Genomic DNA, 16,000 nt, shown 5'->3' with positions numbered 1-16,000 from the left:
GAACCAATCGTGCATTTTAGTGTGCCGTAAAGCTTGTCCATTAATAACGAATGTACTGTTCGCGCTGATTTATCATTTTCATTTACGGTTATAAAAAATCTGACGTTGAAATCTCCGGAATTTCAGACCATGGTACATTAAAAACACAGAGGCCACTATGGTTCAATATGCCATTTTATAACTTAGTATTTATTATTAACCCTTAAAACATTAATATAAATTGTATGCATTTGTGTTTTACAGATATCTGCCGAATAGACTGCCTCCAAGTAAGGCAGCCATGTATTTTCATTGGAATCTACATAAAATGATTGGTGGATGCGAGAGAGAAGGATTGTATATGCAATATTGTAGTTTTTGTTTAGTGTAAATACGTCTGTGAAGTGCTCTCTCCACAATGGTTATTAAGGCCAGCGCAAGAAATATGAGTTCTTGGGCAAGACCAAAGAAGTCGTCTAAAACATTCCCCGTGTTACTCTATCTCCTCTTTCTGTGTACCTGTTGTTTTGGGCACTTGCTTTTGATCACTGAGAATGATTATCCAGGGAAGGTTTTGTTTGATTCATCTTTATCGGAAACGGGTGCCGTCCGTTCCAAGCGTGTTTACAGAATCAACAGCAATCGCACGGCGACTTTCGTACCCCGATTGTTGCAAGTGTCTTCACAAGAGGGACGAGTAATACTCAAGGAACGACTAGACTGCAATGGAATTCTATACCCTAACCTTTTCACCGTGTATATTGATTCCATTCCAGTCGATTCCAAAGAAAATTTTAAGACGTTTGAAGATAGTAACAGCGATGATGCTGCGAGTGACCGGTGGGTTGGTGATCGAGGGGGCCTGGATTACTATTCTTTGCCTTTACGGATATTTGTCGGGGGTGCAAGGTGCAGGGCTCGTGTGCGTGAAAAGGTGCGCGAAGCCAGGAGGTGGATAAGTGAAACATTTGCCTCATATGCAGTGGCAGTGCCCAAGAAAATCGCCGACGGGCCCTTGCCATGGAGGGGAGCAGCTATGGGACCATGTGTATTAAGGGAGCAGACAATAAGTAATATTTTAACTCTTTTGCCTCGAAGTGCCCAAGTTCAGTGTCGCTATGAATCACTTGATCTTATTGGCACTGGAAATGCTCGACTAGCGATAACATCAAGCGGTGATATTGTTTATTCTGGCGAGGAAGGGTGCTCACCTGATCCCTTATGGAAGGTATGTGACGTGTTCCAACATGTTTTCCTTTAGTTTACCAAGTGGCATAAGAGAACATTGGTAATCTATGTTGGTCTTTATTGACAATTGTTGCTCGCTTTGATGGGAAAAGGCATTTATATAAAATACCTAATTATTTGAAATTCTTAGGTAAAAAGTGATGCTGTAACAAGATTGTTATTTCATGGTAATGAAATGTGGCTTTGGGGAAATATGTTAAGATACCACTTGTTGTGGAATTACTATCCAAACTTAATTTGCCTACATTCGTTTCAATGGTGTTATTTTCATTTTTTATTCATTCATTCGCTTTCATTTCTGTAGTTATACAGCAGCATGATCGCCATTACAAATAATATTACATGTTATATAATACTGTATATACATGCTACTAAATACTGCATAATAATAATGTATTTGAAAGAGTTCTTGGTGGGAATAGTTTTTCATGTGATATCATATATATAATATTCATGTGATATATTATACTACCCTTCAGTTTAAAGAAGTAAAATATTGCATATTCTTTGGGCAATACCTCATGATTGTCATGGATATATTTTGCTTATAGGTTCGAATGTATCTCCGGTTTCGCTGTGGAGAGGACAGCTGGCATAAAACTCAAGGTGGACTGATTTCTTCGGAGCACAGAATCCATGTGGTGTTCCACCGATCTTCAGGACTAGGCGGACCTGATGGGTCTTCTGGAGACCTAGCAGGCCGTGCCAGACGTGAGCTGCGTAATGGAGTACCTCGTTTTGAACATCCTCTATATGCTGCATCAGTTTCTGAGGAAGTTCCCCCTGGATTGAAAGTGATTTCAGTATCAGCCAGGGACCCAGAAGGATCACCTGTTCTCTATGCAATGAATTCCCTCCTGGATTCACGATCTCAGAGCATGTTCTCAATGGATGCAAGATCTGGTGTTGTTACAACTACAACCAAATTAGATAGAGAGACTGTCAATGTTCATTATTTTCAAATAACTGCGACGGATGATTCATTCCCTCCACAAACCGGCACAACCACCTTACAGGTGAGTTATCATTACGAGTAAACTACATTTTTTTATAACTTAAGTCGTTTAAAAATTAGATTCTCTTCGTAAGTTTAGCAGTAGTTTTCTTCTTTAAATGTGAATAGCATAAGATCCGTGGCTCATATGTAAGTCAAGTCCGAGACAGAAGATGCAGAACCAAATAGCCAATCAAATTAGTAAAATGTTCATAAACCATGAAACATGTATTTCTCGTCATCAACAGTTTCAAAATTTTTAAATTTATTAGCCTAATTGAGAATATTATTTCTTGACTACTCTTTGGTACCTCTATTCATATGGAAGAGCCACCTTCTTTTACACTTTTGCATATTATGTCTAAAAATTTAAAGTCCAGTAATTTATCAGCAGCATATGAAATTGATTTCTTATCCCTGGTATTGATGTAGGATCTTAGATTACCATTTATGTTCTAAAATTTTAAAATTATTTTTTGCAGATAGACGTATTGGATGTCAATGACCATGCACCATTATTTGAATCATTGGAGGGTTATGAGACTTCTGTTCGTGAATCTGTATCTGTTGGCACCATACTTCTAACTGTTCGAGCTACTGATCAAGACATGGATCAAAATGCCAAACTTGAATATCATTTGCAGGATCTTCCTGTTGATGAATTTATAAGTCTTGATGAAAATGATGGTGTAAAGGAAGCTGAGAAAGGGATTAAAAAGTCCAAAGTTCATTCTGGTCGCATGCCTAGTGAACACTTCCACATAGACCCAAGGTAATGTTAATGAGTGTCATCCGGATCATTTATTGAACCTGTTATTGCTATTTTTCATTGCCTCTTCAAATATTCGATACAATCCTTGAAGTGCTTTGCTGAACTCTATTGAACACAACTTGAATGATGTAACCATCAAGCCTTGCTTGACCAGTATTGGTGAGAAAAATGAATAAATATCTAAAAAATAACTTTTATGATAAAGTAAAATTTAATTGAAAATTTCAGCAATGCATAAGAAGGAATTTAGATATGAGACAAAAGGGCAAATTGATGCCTTGCAATTTTTTGCTTTATTGATTGGTATTTTATTTTATTGTCCATTGTATTTCAATTGGACTGCAAGTTAATTGAAGTGAAATTTGCCAGTAAAATCAAAGGGCAGAGAATAATCCTTAATATTTTCCCTGATAAGGTCTCATTTTATTGATTTATAATGTGTTTGATCCTATAAAAAAACACTATAAATCGTTGTTACTTCCATTCCTAAAATGTCTCATAAACAGAAATGTAACAATCAGGCATTCTAAAACAAAATATTTAACACTCCACTATCATAAAGAATTTACTTAAATTATTGCATTTTTCTGTGGTGTACAAGTTAGCTAGCAAATGGTTTGTTTCATGAGTTGTTAATTCTTGAATATAAGTGTCCTGGTGTTAGAATTTATGATATAAAACCACAGTACCAACCTGAGCGTTGTTTTGATAGGTGAGGGTAGAGTTCACCTCGTGCTGATTTAAAACCGTATATGGCATTTGAAATTCATACCTCAGAGTAGTGGGGCAGTTGTATTACCTGTGCTGCCTGTGGTTACCCAGAAAGTTCTGGTACCTGAAAATCTCACAGCTTGGGTGAAGCTGAGGGTGTTCAGAGGTATCATCTCTTGAACCTGGATTAATGAGCCCCAGTGATCTCCCCACTTTACTGCTATGTCCAAATTAGAATACATTACTTATAAATGTAAGATATAAAGAAAAATTACATAATTATTATATTTGTATGTCACTCATATCTAAGGATGTGGAAACTGTTAGGGAACTGAAAAATTATCAATCACTGCCCAAGTTAATCAGTTGGATAACATGCTTGCCTGCTAACCTTAAGTTTGCAGGTTCTAGTCCTGCCCCGGACTGCTGTGTTAACTCTGTTGGTTCGACCCCAGGGAAACCTGAGGTTTATCAGAATCCCAAAGGTTGTACAGACTACCTCTGGAGAGTATTAAAAAAATACAAAATTGGGAAATATAAAACATACTAGACATTTTCTAAGGTGGAAATTTTTGAAAATGAAAGATGTCAGCAGTGTTATACGTGTAATTAGAAACTTTCATTAATGGAAGTAAATAGAAATGAAGACCATGAAAACTCGTTCAATTATTCCTATGAAATTAAAATGTTTTAGGCAAATCAAGGAGCATAAAAGTTAAATGTTTTTATGAGGGTGCACATACATCTGAAAGGCTCTCATGTGTACCATTGTCAAAATGAGGAAGAAAATGTTAATTTGGCATAGAAGAAATACAATATCATTGTAGCAAAAATTTTCTGAAACAAATTAGCTTAGATTCCATGAAATATCAGGTTCTCCTCAGTAGGTAATTAATTAATAAAATTCCGCTGCAGATTTTCTCTGCATTAAATTACCAAGTGTTAGAATTCTGGCTTAACTGATATGTCACAAAAGTGTGTAGGAAGACAGTGTCACAAGGGAATCTCAATGTAGGAATATTGTGAATTATACTTAAAAATAAATTTTTGAAAATACCATGCACGTGTTTATTAAACTTTGATTATGTTCATTATTGTGATTTATTTTAAGTGTAAAATTTTGTCATAAGAAGGTCCAAGGAAAATAGGATAGCTGGATATTAAGAGGGAATGTTTTGTCTTCAGTTTTGGTGGTCACGAAGACATTAATTACTGAATGGATGACAAATTTTCGATTTTTGTAAGAATTTCTTGATTTGCATTTTTCAGTTCTGGTGTGGTTACTACAAGACTGCCGCTTGATAGAGAAGAAACAAATTCATTTTCTCTGCTAGTTGTGGCTACAGACATGGCTTATCCTGAAGGGGGAAGAGGAGGTGTAGTTATGGGTTCTGGTCAAACTCAACGCAGTGCTACAGCTCCATTAGTTATTAAAGTTCTTGATGAAAATGATAATAACCCTCAGTTTGAAGAAAGGACTTACTCTGTAAAAGTACCTGAAAATCTTCAGTGGAGTGGTTCTCCTGTTATTGCCACTGTTCGGTAAGTATTATAGTAAAAATTTATTACTTAGGATATTGGCTATAGTGGCTATTCATATGCTTGTTGACTCAGGTGGCTGACCACCCTGCATCATTGTGAATCATCAATTGAGTATCATTATGCTATGCTACTGCGACTTTACAGAAAAAAATCCATGTAGAATATTCAGGTATGAAAGCATAAGTAAAGGAAGGAAAAGTATGATGGTGGCTACCTATCCTCTTTTTAGTGGAGGGTTTAAAAGGGGAAGTTTTGGGAAATGATTATGGTTTTCCAGGTATCAAGCTTGCTTCTTCTAGTAAGAAATGCAGTAATTGCACTTTGGCTACTTGATATTGGTCTCCTAATCATTCCTTTGGATTCTGGTGGTCTGGTCATTTCTTTTCCTTGAAAACTACCTCATAACTGGAGAGGCATATCCATCCTCTTTGTGAACTTTCTGGATTCCAGATCCGAATAAAACTTGGCAATTTATTTAAATTTTTAGTTGTACAAAATTTCTTTCTACTTGGATGAGTTAAATTATATTCAACTTTCAGAGCGACTGATGCTGATGAAGGAGCAAATGGAGCTATTAGGTACACTATCATCAGTGGAAATCCTCAGAGTCAGTTTTCTATTGATGGCCTATCTGGAGAAGTGTCATTGGTGAAGCCTCTAGATTTTGAAAGTGTGCCAAACTATCGTCTTGCAATTAGAGCTCAAGGTAAATTGAGTTTTATTTATCATTTCTCCTAAGTTTTATGCTTGCTACTTAGTGCTTTCTATATTTTCAAAGGTAACACAGCGGTATTGTTAAATTCAACTGTGCATGTGCATTGTGCATATATAACTTTGAATAGGCACATTATACCTTGACAGAAAATAATATTTGATTGCACTTATACATATTATAACTTTCTGTGTATAATATTTATGTTTCTCTTAAATAAAAAATAATAATGGTGCTTACAATTGAAAATACGTACGATTAGGAAAAAATCATAGTTGCATGAATTATAACATAAAACTTGTCATCTCAATCCCAACGAGATTAATATCCATTAATTTTTCAGTTGTTCTCTAGGCACAGTCACACAATGTTACGTATTATTTTGCACAGATTGGTTAAAATATATCTAAAAGGATATCTATCTAGGTCCTGTGGCCTTTAAATATAGTTTTATTTTAAAATCATTGAAGGCAATTGCATATTGGAAACTTGAAGTCTAGTGCACACTTTCTTGAAGATCTTTGGCACCTTGTTTATGTACATAGTGGCTATGACAAAGATCAGCTGATGGTATAGAAATGGAAACCTTTAAGACTTTCAAAATCGTGAGAGACTGTTTTAGCCGTTACTCTCTGGAATTTTTCCATCGTATAGAAAGAAAGAAAATACAGCAATTCCACATTTACACTTGATTCAGACCGAGTCTGAATAAAGTGTAAATGTGGAATTGCTGTGTTTTCTTTCTTTCTATATGATGGAAAAATCCAGTTGAACTGCAGGCATAATATCACTGGTTGTAATATTCTTGTCTGCATTTTTCCATTTATTTATTTATTTATTTGATTAGACAACTTCTAGTGGCATATTTGTCCTTCTGTCATGACCAATTCAAAAGAAACAGTCATATTCCCTCTTTCAGTAGTAGTAGTTTTTAGGGGATGCAACTGACAGCTAAGTCATTTGCGTCATTAGGAATGGGTGGAAAAGGAAGAATGGAGAGAAACCTGGCGTCGCCATTAGCCTACTCTTAACAAAGGGCGCCAAAGGGCCCGCAGTTTAACGTCTCATCCAACCAATGTCATACTCACTCAAAGTGCTCTCCACAAAGCACCTCAAGTAGGGATCAGGTTACCTCTGAAAAATATGTCACCTCCAGGATTCGAAACTGGGTGCTCAAGGTTGGAAGCCAGTAGGTTAGCCACCACACCATCTCGATCCCCTCCCTCTTTCACTGTTACAAATTCTAATAATACTTGATCTCCATCACGATTAAGTGGCATATGAATTTGTGATACTAAATTCAAGATGCAGCTCAAAAACATGCCAAACACTTACATGTAGAGAATTTTGCTGCAATTAGTGGTTGATTATGGGGATTTAAGTGGATGCATCATTTTTGTGATGAGTGTTTGGTGATGTCAAGAGTGCTGATAGTGATGCAGTTTAGGATCAGATTGAATGTACTGATGACTAAATATAGTTTCAATTATTTCCAATTAGTAATGCAGATGGTACCGGCTGGTGCTGGAGAGCTTTGCCGTAAAACATATAGTCTTTACTGAGTGAATCAAAGGTTCCTGGGTGATAAACCTGTTGCATTTATGGAAGTATAAAAACCCTTCTTCATACTTCTATATGCAATGCAGATAGTAGAGTTGAAGAGGTTGTAGAGTGCTGTTCTGAGAACATTTTGGCTACCCTGAGCTCCAAGGAAATAAATGAATTAACTCCCTGTACAGGGCGCGGCACTTATCTCTGGACAAATTTCAATTTGAATTTCCTGCCATATTGTAGTTCCACTGGAGGTCGCGATTGGCATTCTTGGAAGCTATTGGCATCTAGTAAACAGTCATGACCTCAAAATGGCCACAATGTTACGTACCAGTGCCAAGTAAAATCAAAGCCACTTTTATCGTAAGTGTTCGCGCTGGGCGTTCGCCCAGTGAAATAGGTCAATTCTCCGGGTACCCCAGATCAACTGTTTACAATATTGTGGCTAAGTAGAATGCTTCAAAGCAGTCTGGGGAAGGTTTCGCTAACCTGGCGAGGAAACCCGTGCCATGAACTGTGGCAGTCGCCGAGAAGGCTCAGGCATTGATTTCAGAGGACTCGGGGCGATCACTGAGGTGATTGGCATCATAATTGAGTGTTAGTTGCTAGCAAGGGAAAAATACGTCGGATGGCAGAGGTTGTTTGAACATAATTTCCGGCTAGTGTTCACGGCCTAAGTGTTGTGTCCAGTGAGGGTGATATCATGCCGCCACATTTCTTTAAAAAGGGGCAAACTATCACAAAAGAAATATATCTGCAAATTGTGAAAAATGTTGTGAAACAGCAGGTGGTAACTGTGGCCTCAGGGAGCTAATATGTCTTTCAACAGGATGGTGCACCAGCTCATACGAGTCATTTAGTCCAAAACTGGCTCTCAGATAGCATTAACGTGGTTTGGTCAAAGGAGTTCTGGCCCCCGAATAGCCCGGACTTGAACCCCCTTTACTATTATGTTTCCAGCATAGTTGAAAGAGTTACTAATTAGACAAGGCACCCTAATGTCTCATCTCTATGCACTGCTATCGTAGCAGCATTTGCGAATATGGGCGGCGACAGTGCTGTTTTAAAGAAATTAAAGTCCTGAATCGATCACACCCACAAGATTGGAGAAGGTCATTGCAGCTGAAGGGGGTTACATTGACTAATATTTCTCTTGACGGATACCATTACTTGTATGCAAAAGGGTTTTCATTTGTATTATTTTTTAATAAATTCGCTTTTAAACAAAAGTTTCATTTGTCCAGATTTAAGCGCTGTACCCTGTACTTCATAAGCATTCAGTAAATGTTTGGTTTATGGAGCTATTATAATGGATTGATTCCACAGTCACGTTGTGTCTTAAGTTGTGAAATACCAATTCAGTGCTCAGGGAGTTTCAAAGGATGGTAAAATTGCTTTGATTTTGGACAATTGTTAATTTGGACCTAATTTATAAAAGCTAATTGTTCAAGGAGCAACTAATGCTAGTGAGAGGTTGTATAGGTGAAAATTTTTTAATGAAGTTTTAATGTTTGACAATTGTCAAGTGATGATAAAATTGTCGACAGCAGAGAAGAGAGAAAAATAATGGCTGTAAAAACTAGAATTTGAAATCTGTGTAGTTCAACTGGGCTGATTCTTGGAGGGAGGTGTAATGTTCTATTATTGTAAATGCATAGTAAATGATGTCGAATGAATTCGAGGCTGCGTTTCACTTGGCAAGATCTGAACCTGTATTTTATCAGGAACTTTTGCAGATTGCAGGAGAAATATCCATGACTATTATAAATTTTGAACAGTGGGCTTTGTTGATGAAAGTGATTGTGGTTTACAAACATTGACAGAAAAAGAAATTTGTTACCAATTGAAGAAGAAAGTGTTGCCACTGTGGGAAATATATCTTCGGATCTGAAAAGGAGCCCGCTGAAAATCAGTCAAAATATCAAGCTCTAGGAGAGCCTGGAGACAGTCATAAATGTTATTGGTGAAATGTTGAACATGCTCATGCAACAATATTATGAGTACTATTTGAGAGATCTATGGGAGATTGTCATCTGTAAGCATTTGAAAAGAAGAAAGCAAAGTAAAACAAGTTATGAAGAATAATGGCTTGACTCATAAATGTCATTTATGTGGCTATTTGATGCTGCTTTCCCTTCATGCTATCCTATGGTGACCATGTGAAAAATTTTAAACTCATGCTCGGGGCTGGACTTTCAAGACCTTTATGCAAAGTAGTTTTTGAAGTTATTTTCACTGTGAACATTATAACATATTAAAGATGTATGACTAGATTCTTACTCTAAGAATAAGTAACTCCATCTCATGGCATTTTTAGTTTAATGGGAACATAAAAATTATGTGTATAGTAATTTTATCAATATTGCTATGGATTAACAGTACTTAAGTTATCACTTAAACTTTTCACCTAAAAAATTCTGTTTACAGATGGTGGTAGTCCGAGCAGGTCCAATACAACTCAGTTGACCATAAGTGTTGGAGATGTTAATGATAATGCACCAAGATTTTATTCACATCTTTTCCAGGTTTGTTTGTCTTTAATTATCTTTTGAAAAATAGTTTAGGTAAAAAAAGAATGTAATTCTTGAATTTTTCAAGTTTCTCGGAGGATCATATTTTTTAATTAAATTTAAATATTTGTTAAGAAATATATATTCTTCCCAAATCACATGACTGATTACTTTGTAGTATTTTAATGAACATTATTTTAATTTTGTTGATGAGTAATATTAATTGAGTATCTGCTCTGAAGTAAACAAGTTCCTTATTTATCAGATGCCAAATGTGCAAAAGTATCTTGTGGTCCATGTTGAATATTTACTTTTATGTTGAGCTTTGAAGCTTCAGTTGACCTTAAGCTTTAGTATATGGACTAGATTCAACTGTGTTTTAGACATTTTCTAAAAGTGAAGATGGTCAAAAAATACAATTAATATTATATATAGGTGCACATCTCTTGTCCTATTTTTCATAATGTAAAATGTACTTTTCTCATGCAAATATCATGCAAATTGCTATGATAAATTAAGCACAAACCTTGCTGTTGTTAAATTCTGGTTGCATTTTACTTTTTCCATGTTTTTAGTACTTACCATATTTTCCACCCCATAACATGCAAATTTTTACACCAAGATGCCTCCTAAAATCAGCCTGCATCTCATGACCAAGGGGTGTATGGGCATAACTCCAACCTATAAGCACAAGCTGCTCCATCAGAATAATATTTATTTTTAATTATTTTTTTCCTCATCGGGCAGAGAAAATGGTTGATTTTGTTACAGATCTTGATAATATCACTGTTTTGAATCAGTATTAAGCAAGAGAGTTTTCATATTTCATTGAAAGTACTTCCTAAAAATATTCCAAAATAAATCATAAAGTTATACAATATGCCGGTTTAGTTTCATCTCACATGTTGGTGCTGCCACAAAAAATAACATAAGTAGGAATACCAGGGATATCAAAACTCTATTAATACATACATACATTGTATCTTATCTGATACTCTCAGAGTCTAATGGTATTGGACCTTAAGTAGTATGCAAGTGTCATAAAAGCATTTATTATACATTTTGATACAAGGGTAATTTGAAAATTTCTCGGAATGCAATAGTATTAAATGACTTACCTCGGTAAAACATTTTTATTTTTCATTGTAGTCTCCCTGTTCACTAATGTACTTGGTCCAGCAATTTTCCAATGTCTTGATCCCATCTCGAAAATAAGATTCTTTCAGGCCTGCAAAATACCCATCTACTTCGACTGTTAGTTCTTTGTTTGAAAAGAATCTCCATCTACCTAGGAAAATTTTGAGCGTGGGGAAGAGATTGAAATCTAATGGTGCCAATAAGGTGGGCGTGGCAACAATTCATATCTTAGTTCACATAATTTTTTTCACGGGACACATGTGTGTGGGCATGCATTGTCTTGATGAAAATGACTTTCTTCCCCACCAAACCTGGCCCTTTTTTCGTGTATCTTTTGCTATAGCTGGTCCAGGAGGTTAACATTGTATTGTCCAATAATTGTTTGAGTTGAGGGAAGATAACCTATCATCAGAATCCTTTTTGCTTACGAGAATACTGAAGCCATCACTTTTCCGGCCGACCGTTTTGCCTTTTCTTTCTTTGGTGGTGGTGAATCAATATGTTTCTACTGCTTTGACTGCTGTTTGGTCTCTAGGATATAGTAGTGGAACCAAGTTTCATCTATGTTTACAAACTGGCCCAGAAAGTCTTGTTGGTTGCCCTTAAAACAGGTCAAACATTGTTCAGAAATTTCCATTCTGATGCGATTGTGATCCTGTGTCAAGAATCGCGGCACCCATATAGCAGATAATTTTTTTCATATCCAATGCCAGTGTTAAAATGTGGTATGCCTGTTCAGATGGCATCTCTATGGCTTCAGCGATTTCTTGCTCTTTCAGTTGGAAATCCTCCATGATCATTTAATGCACTTTTGCAAAGGATAAGGGATTACCTATTACTGAGCGGGATTTTTGTTGCCCTAACGCTGGCAACTGTTGGTGATTCTGAGTGAACCTTTCAAACCACCCTTGTAATATGAAAATAATAAGAGAAACTATGCATCCCATGAAAAGTCAAAATGATAATAAGCTCATGGGATCTTCAAAGATAAGATTATCATTTAATATTGTATTAAACTTAAATTTGTGAACTATGCTTCAGAACACACTCAAGGAACCTGAAAGGTATTTTGGCCCAGTGATGATGAATTTTCAGAATTCTACTATGAATAAACATTGATATATGTGTAGCTGCTAATTTTTTAATGCAATAATTTAATACTCTTTGTATTAACTGTTAACATTAAAATAATTGTGTTTTTACTTCCTGGGCCACGTATTTTTCGTTAGATCTAACGTCAAAATCAGGGTGCATCATATGGGCCAGGAAATATGGTACCTTTTCTGAAACCAAAGAAATAGTATCAATGCAAATGAAAATATGTAATATCTGTGTTTTGAAATCGGTATGTTGAATTGATGAACGTACCCATATTGATGATATTCTGCTCTCTATGGAGATATGAATCAACCACGTAATAAAACTATTTTGAACTTGGTTCCTTTCTACATTTGAATCTAAGTTTACCTTTATAATAAGCCATTAATGAAATTTAGGCTAATTTGTATTTACCATGTTTAAATGCTAATTATTCTTATGTGATTTAGGCAACGATTCCTGAAGGAGTTCCTATAAATACAGCTGTGTTAAGGCTACAAGCGTATGATGCAGATGAGGGTCCAAATGGAGCCATTCAATATTCGATCTTAAACAGTAGCTCTGGAGTTATGCCCCTTGCTGTTGATCCAAAATCCGGTTTGATTTCAACAACTGGTCCACTTGATCGGGAGGAAAGAAGCCAGTACCAATTTCAGGTTTGTATACATCTGTTATATAACCCTCTGGTTGAAGCTTAAAATTTTACATTGAGACTGGAAATAGAGGCACGTTCAAGTTAAATTGATTCGCATTTAACCCATTAAGAATTTTGAAGATATCTCTTTTTCATATCCTTCTGTTGTTAAAATTATAGGATAACTCAAGATCAATCTCCAATCGGAATGTTTGGCATAAATTATTTTATAATGTCTATTTATTAGAAGGGTCTAAATTGGCTTAGAAGGACTTGAGAGTTGACAAGTCAGACATCCTCCTCAAGAAAACTTTAATTTCAGGTTCAACTTTCATGCAGTGAAAGTTTCAATATAAGTAGAAATAATGGTCATATGCTTCTATACAATTTTATTTAGCGGAAAATGCAACTAGTTCCAATTTAATGAGGCATCAAGAGGAAAGAATATGTCATATTAAGAAGAAGCATTTCATATTTTGCCCTATTTGAAATGAGAAAACGTTTAGTGTCTGTTGCTTTATTAAGATTCTTCTGAGGTGCATTTTAACTGAATTTTTGAAACCTGATTTTCCTGGCTCTTTTGGTTGTCATCCTTCTGCCTCATTTGGTTTGAGTTTGCTATAGTTAGAATGAAGTGTGCCATCTTTTCTTCCATCCCCAAAAATCTTATCATGCTATGGGCATTCAAATGATAACTGCACTCCTGCAAGACACAGTTCGTGCAAAAGGTGGTAACACTGTTGTAATGAATGCATCGATACTGCTATCTCTGTGGTAGGAGAACTGCTTAGTCATAACTCACAGTGGCAGGCAGTTGTTGGGTTATGTCTTTATTGGTGCATAGACTGCTTGTTGTAGTGGTTGTTTGATTTTCTTGCTACTACCCCTCAAACTTGCACCCTTGTCATTCCTTTATGCTTAATTTTTTCCATAATTTCATCCTGAGTTTGCTGTGCATTTAAGTGGGTAAAAGTTAGGGATGAATTTACTATGGACCAGAACTCTCTTTATAGATACTCGTATCTTTAAATTTGCCTACTTATTTCAATATATGTATTGTTGTTCTTCTTTGACGGAGGTCCTTCTTTGATTGCATAATGATAGATGTTTTCACAAAATTGTATGAAAAATATTGTTTTCAACCTTCATATCATGCACTAGACTGAAAATTAGTGAGTTAACTATTATGTTATTAAATTCTTCTAATGAGATATGTCTGTTTATGCATTCAGGTCATTGCCAGAGATGGAGGGGAACCATCATTGAGTGCAACAGCATCTGTTTTAGTAGTTGTTGAGGATGTCAATGACAATGATCCACTCTTTGAGCCATCTTCCTATGAAACTTCTGTCTCTGAATCTGCTCCTCCTGGTACACCTGTAGCTACAGTGTCAGCAACAGATCCAGATGATGGACCTACACGCCTTCATTATGAGATAGCATCTGGGGATCCTGGTGGCCATTTTGAAATTGTTGCAACACCTGATGGGAGAGGAAGACTGACTGTAGCCCGGACTCTTGATTATTGGTCGGAACAGAAGTAAGTTGTATGGCCCATTCAAAATCAGTGTTGATTTATACTCATCCGTATGGATCCCAATTAATTCAGGAGAGTTAGAATCAAATCTATTAAATGCCAGAATGTCACAGAGTAAAAATCATTCAGCTTGATCCCTGTCAAACAAATGATTTTTACTGTGAAATCCTTACATTTCCATCCAGGTCAATTATTGATTCCAGTAAAGTTACAGTTTTGACACTTCTCACTGTTCTTTGTGTGTATAAAATATTCATTCTAAAACAAAATGGAGCTTTAAGGATTTCCCTGATAATTTTGTCATATTTAGAGAATTAACAATTAATACATGTTTTCCAATAAGCTTTATGTGATTTTTCGCGTACCAGATCTTCCTGGGAAACCATAGCCAGCACAGGGAAAGGACCTGGCCCTCCTACCCTGTTGTGTTAATTTCACATGTCGTATGGAATTTTTCTCATCATGTTATACATACAAATGAATATACAGGGTAAGGCTGTTAAATCCGGACGAATGGAACTTTTGTTTGAAAGCAAATTTATCAAAAAAATACAAATGAAAATCCTTTTATATACAAGTAGCTGTATATGCCAAGAGTAGCATTACTCCATGTAACCCCTTTGAGCTGTGATGACCGCCTACAATCTTGTCCTGAATTGATCGCACGCACTCATTAAAACAACGCTGTCCATATTCCCAAATACTGCTATGATAGTGGTGTGTAGAGATGTGACTTTAGGGTGCCTTGTCTTATTGGTAAATCTTTTGACTATACTGTAAACAGAATAGTCAAGAGGGTTCAAGTCAGGGCTATTTGGGGGTTAGAACTCCTTTGACCAGACCATGTCAATGTTATCTGAGAGCCAGTTTTGGACTAAATGACTCAAATGAGCTGGTGCACCATCCTTTTTAAAAACGTATTGTCTCCCCGAGGCCACAGCTACCATCCACATTTTCGCGAAATTCTTCAAAATTTGCAAAATTCCTCTGAAATCGGTGCCTGAGCGTTTGCATGGTGAATGAGGTTTCCTCGCTGGGTTAGTGAAACCTTCCCCAGACTTCTCCGAAGCATTATACTTAGCCACAATATCATAAAGAGTTGATCTGGGGTACCTGAAGAATCAAACTATTTCACTGGGCAAACGCTCAGCGCGAACACTTTCGATGATAGTGACTCTTCAATTGCACTCCACACTTGTTCGTAACATCTCTGCCATTTTGAGGTTATGACTGTTTACTGGATTACTATAGCTTTCAAGAACACCAATCGTCAATTCAAATTGAAATTTGTCCAGAGATAACTGCCACACCATGTTTGTATTTTAGACTCATTACTTAAGCTCAGAAGAAGTGTTCTGATTTTTTAATAATCAATTGAAAACATTATTGCAGTGTTGCTCTATATTGAAGTAGGCATTAACCTGGTTGAAAAAATGTTTGATATTTTTGAAGTCATTGGCCTTATATGCAAAAGAACTATTAAGAAAACAATGGACTCATTAAAAAAAATTCCGATGCAGACATGTGTAATCATATGCACTGGCAGCTTTAGGTTTACGTCTATATTTTAGTTAT

At 36.2% G+C, this 16,000-nt stretch overlaps 1 protein-coding gene across 1 annotated transcript in view; it reads left to right on the top strand.

The window, feature by feature from the left end:
• The first annotated feature begins 2,014 nt into the window (after positions 1 to 2,014).
• The window catches only part of stan (Protocadherin-like wing polarity protein stan), an 89,790-nt gene continuing 75,804 nt past the window's right edge, over positions 2,015 to 16,000 (top strand). Inside the window, exons 1-7 of the mRNA XM_071587331.1 lie at positions 2,015 to 2,243; positions 2,704 to 2,993; positions 4,974 to 5,246; positions 5,786 to 5,952; positions 9,937 to 10,034; positions 12,704 to 12,910; positions 14,121 to 14,428. Coding sequence (XP_071443432.1) covers positions 2,073 to 2,243; positions 2,704 to 2,993; positions 4,974 to 5,246; positions 5,786 to 5,952; positions 9,937 to 10,034; positions 12,704 to 12,910; positions 14,121 to 14,428 — 1,514 coding nt within the window. The 5' untranslated portion in view covers positions 2,015 to 2,072. The remainder of the gene's footprint in view (positions 2,244 to 2,703; positions 2,994 to 4,973; positions 5,247 to 5,785; positions 5,953 to 9,936; positions 10,035 to 12,703; positions 12,911 to 14,120; positions 14,429 to 16,000) is intronic.

This window comes from Hetaerina americana, unplaced genomic scaffold (assembly GCF_022747635.1).
Source record: "Hetaerina americana unplaced genomic scaffold, ioHetAmer1.1.p SCAF_3, whole genome shotgun sequence".
Lineage (NCBI taxonomy): Eukaryota > Metazoa > Arthropoda > Insecta > Odonata > Calopterygidae > Hetaerina > Hetaerina americana.
This window is presented reverse-complemented; position numbering and strand designations above follow the sequence as displayed.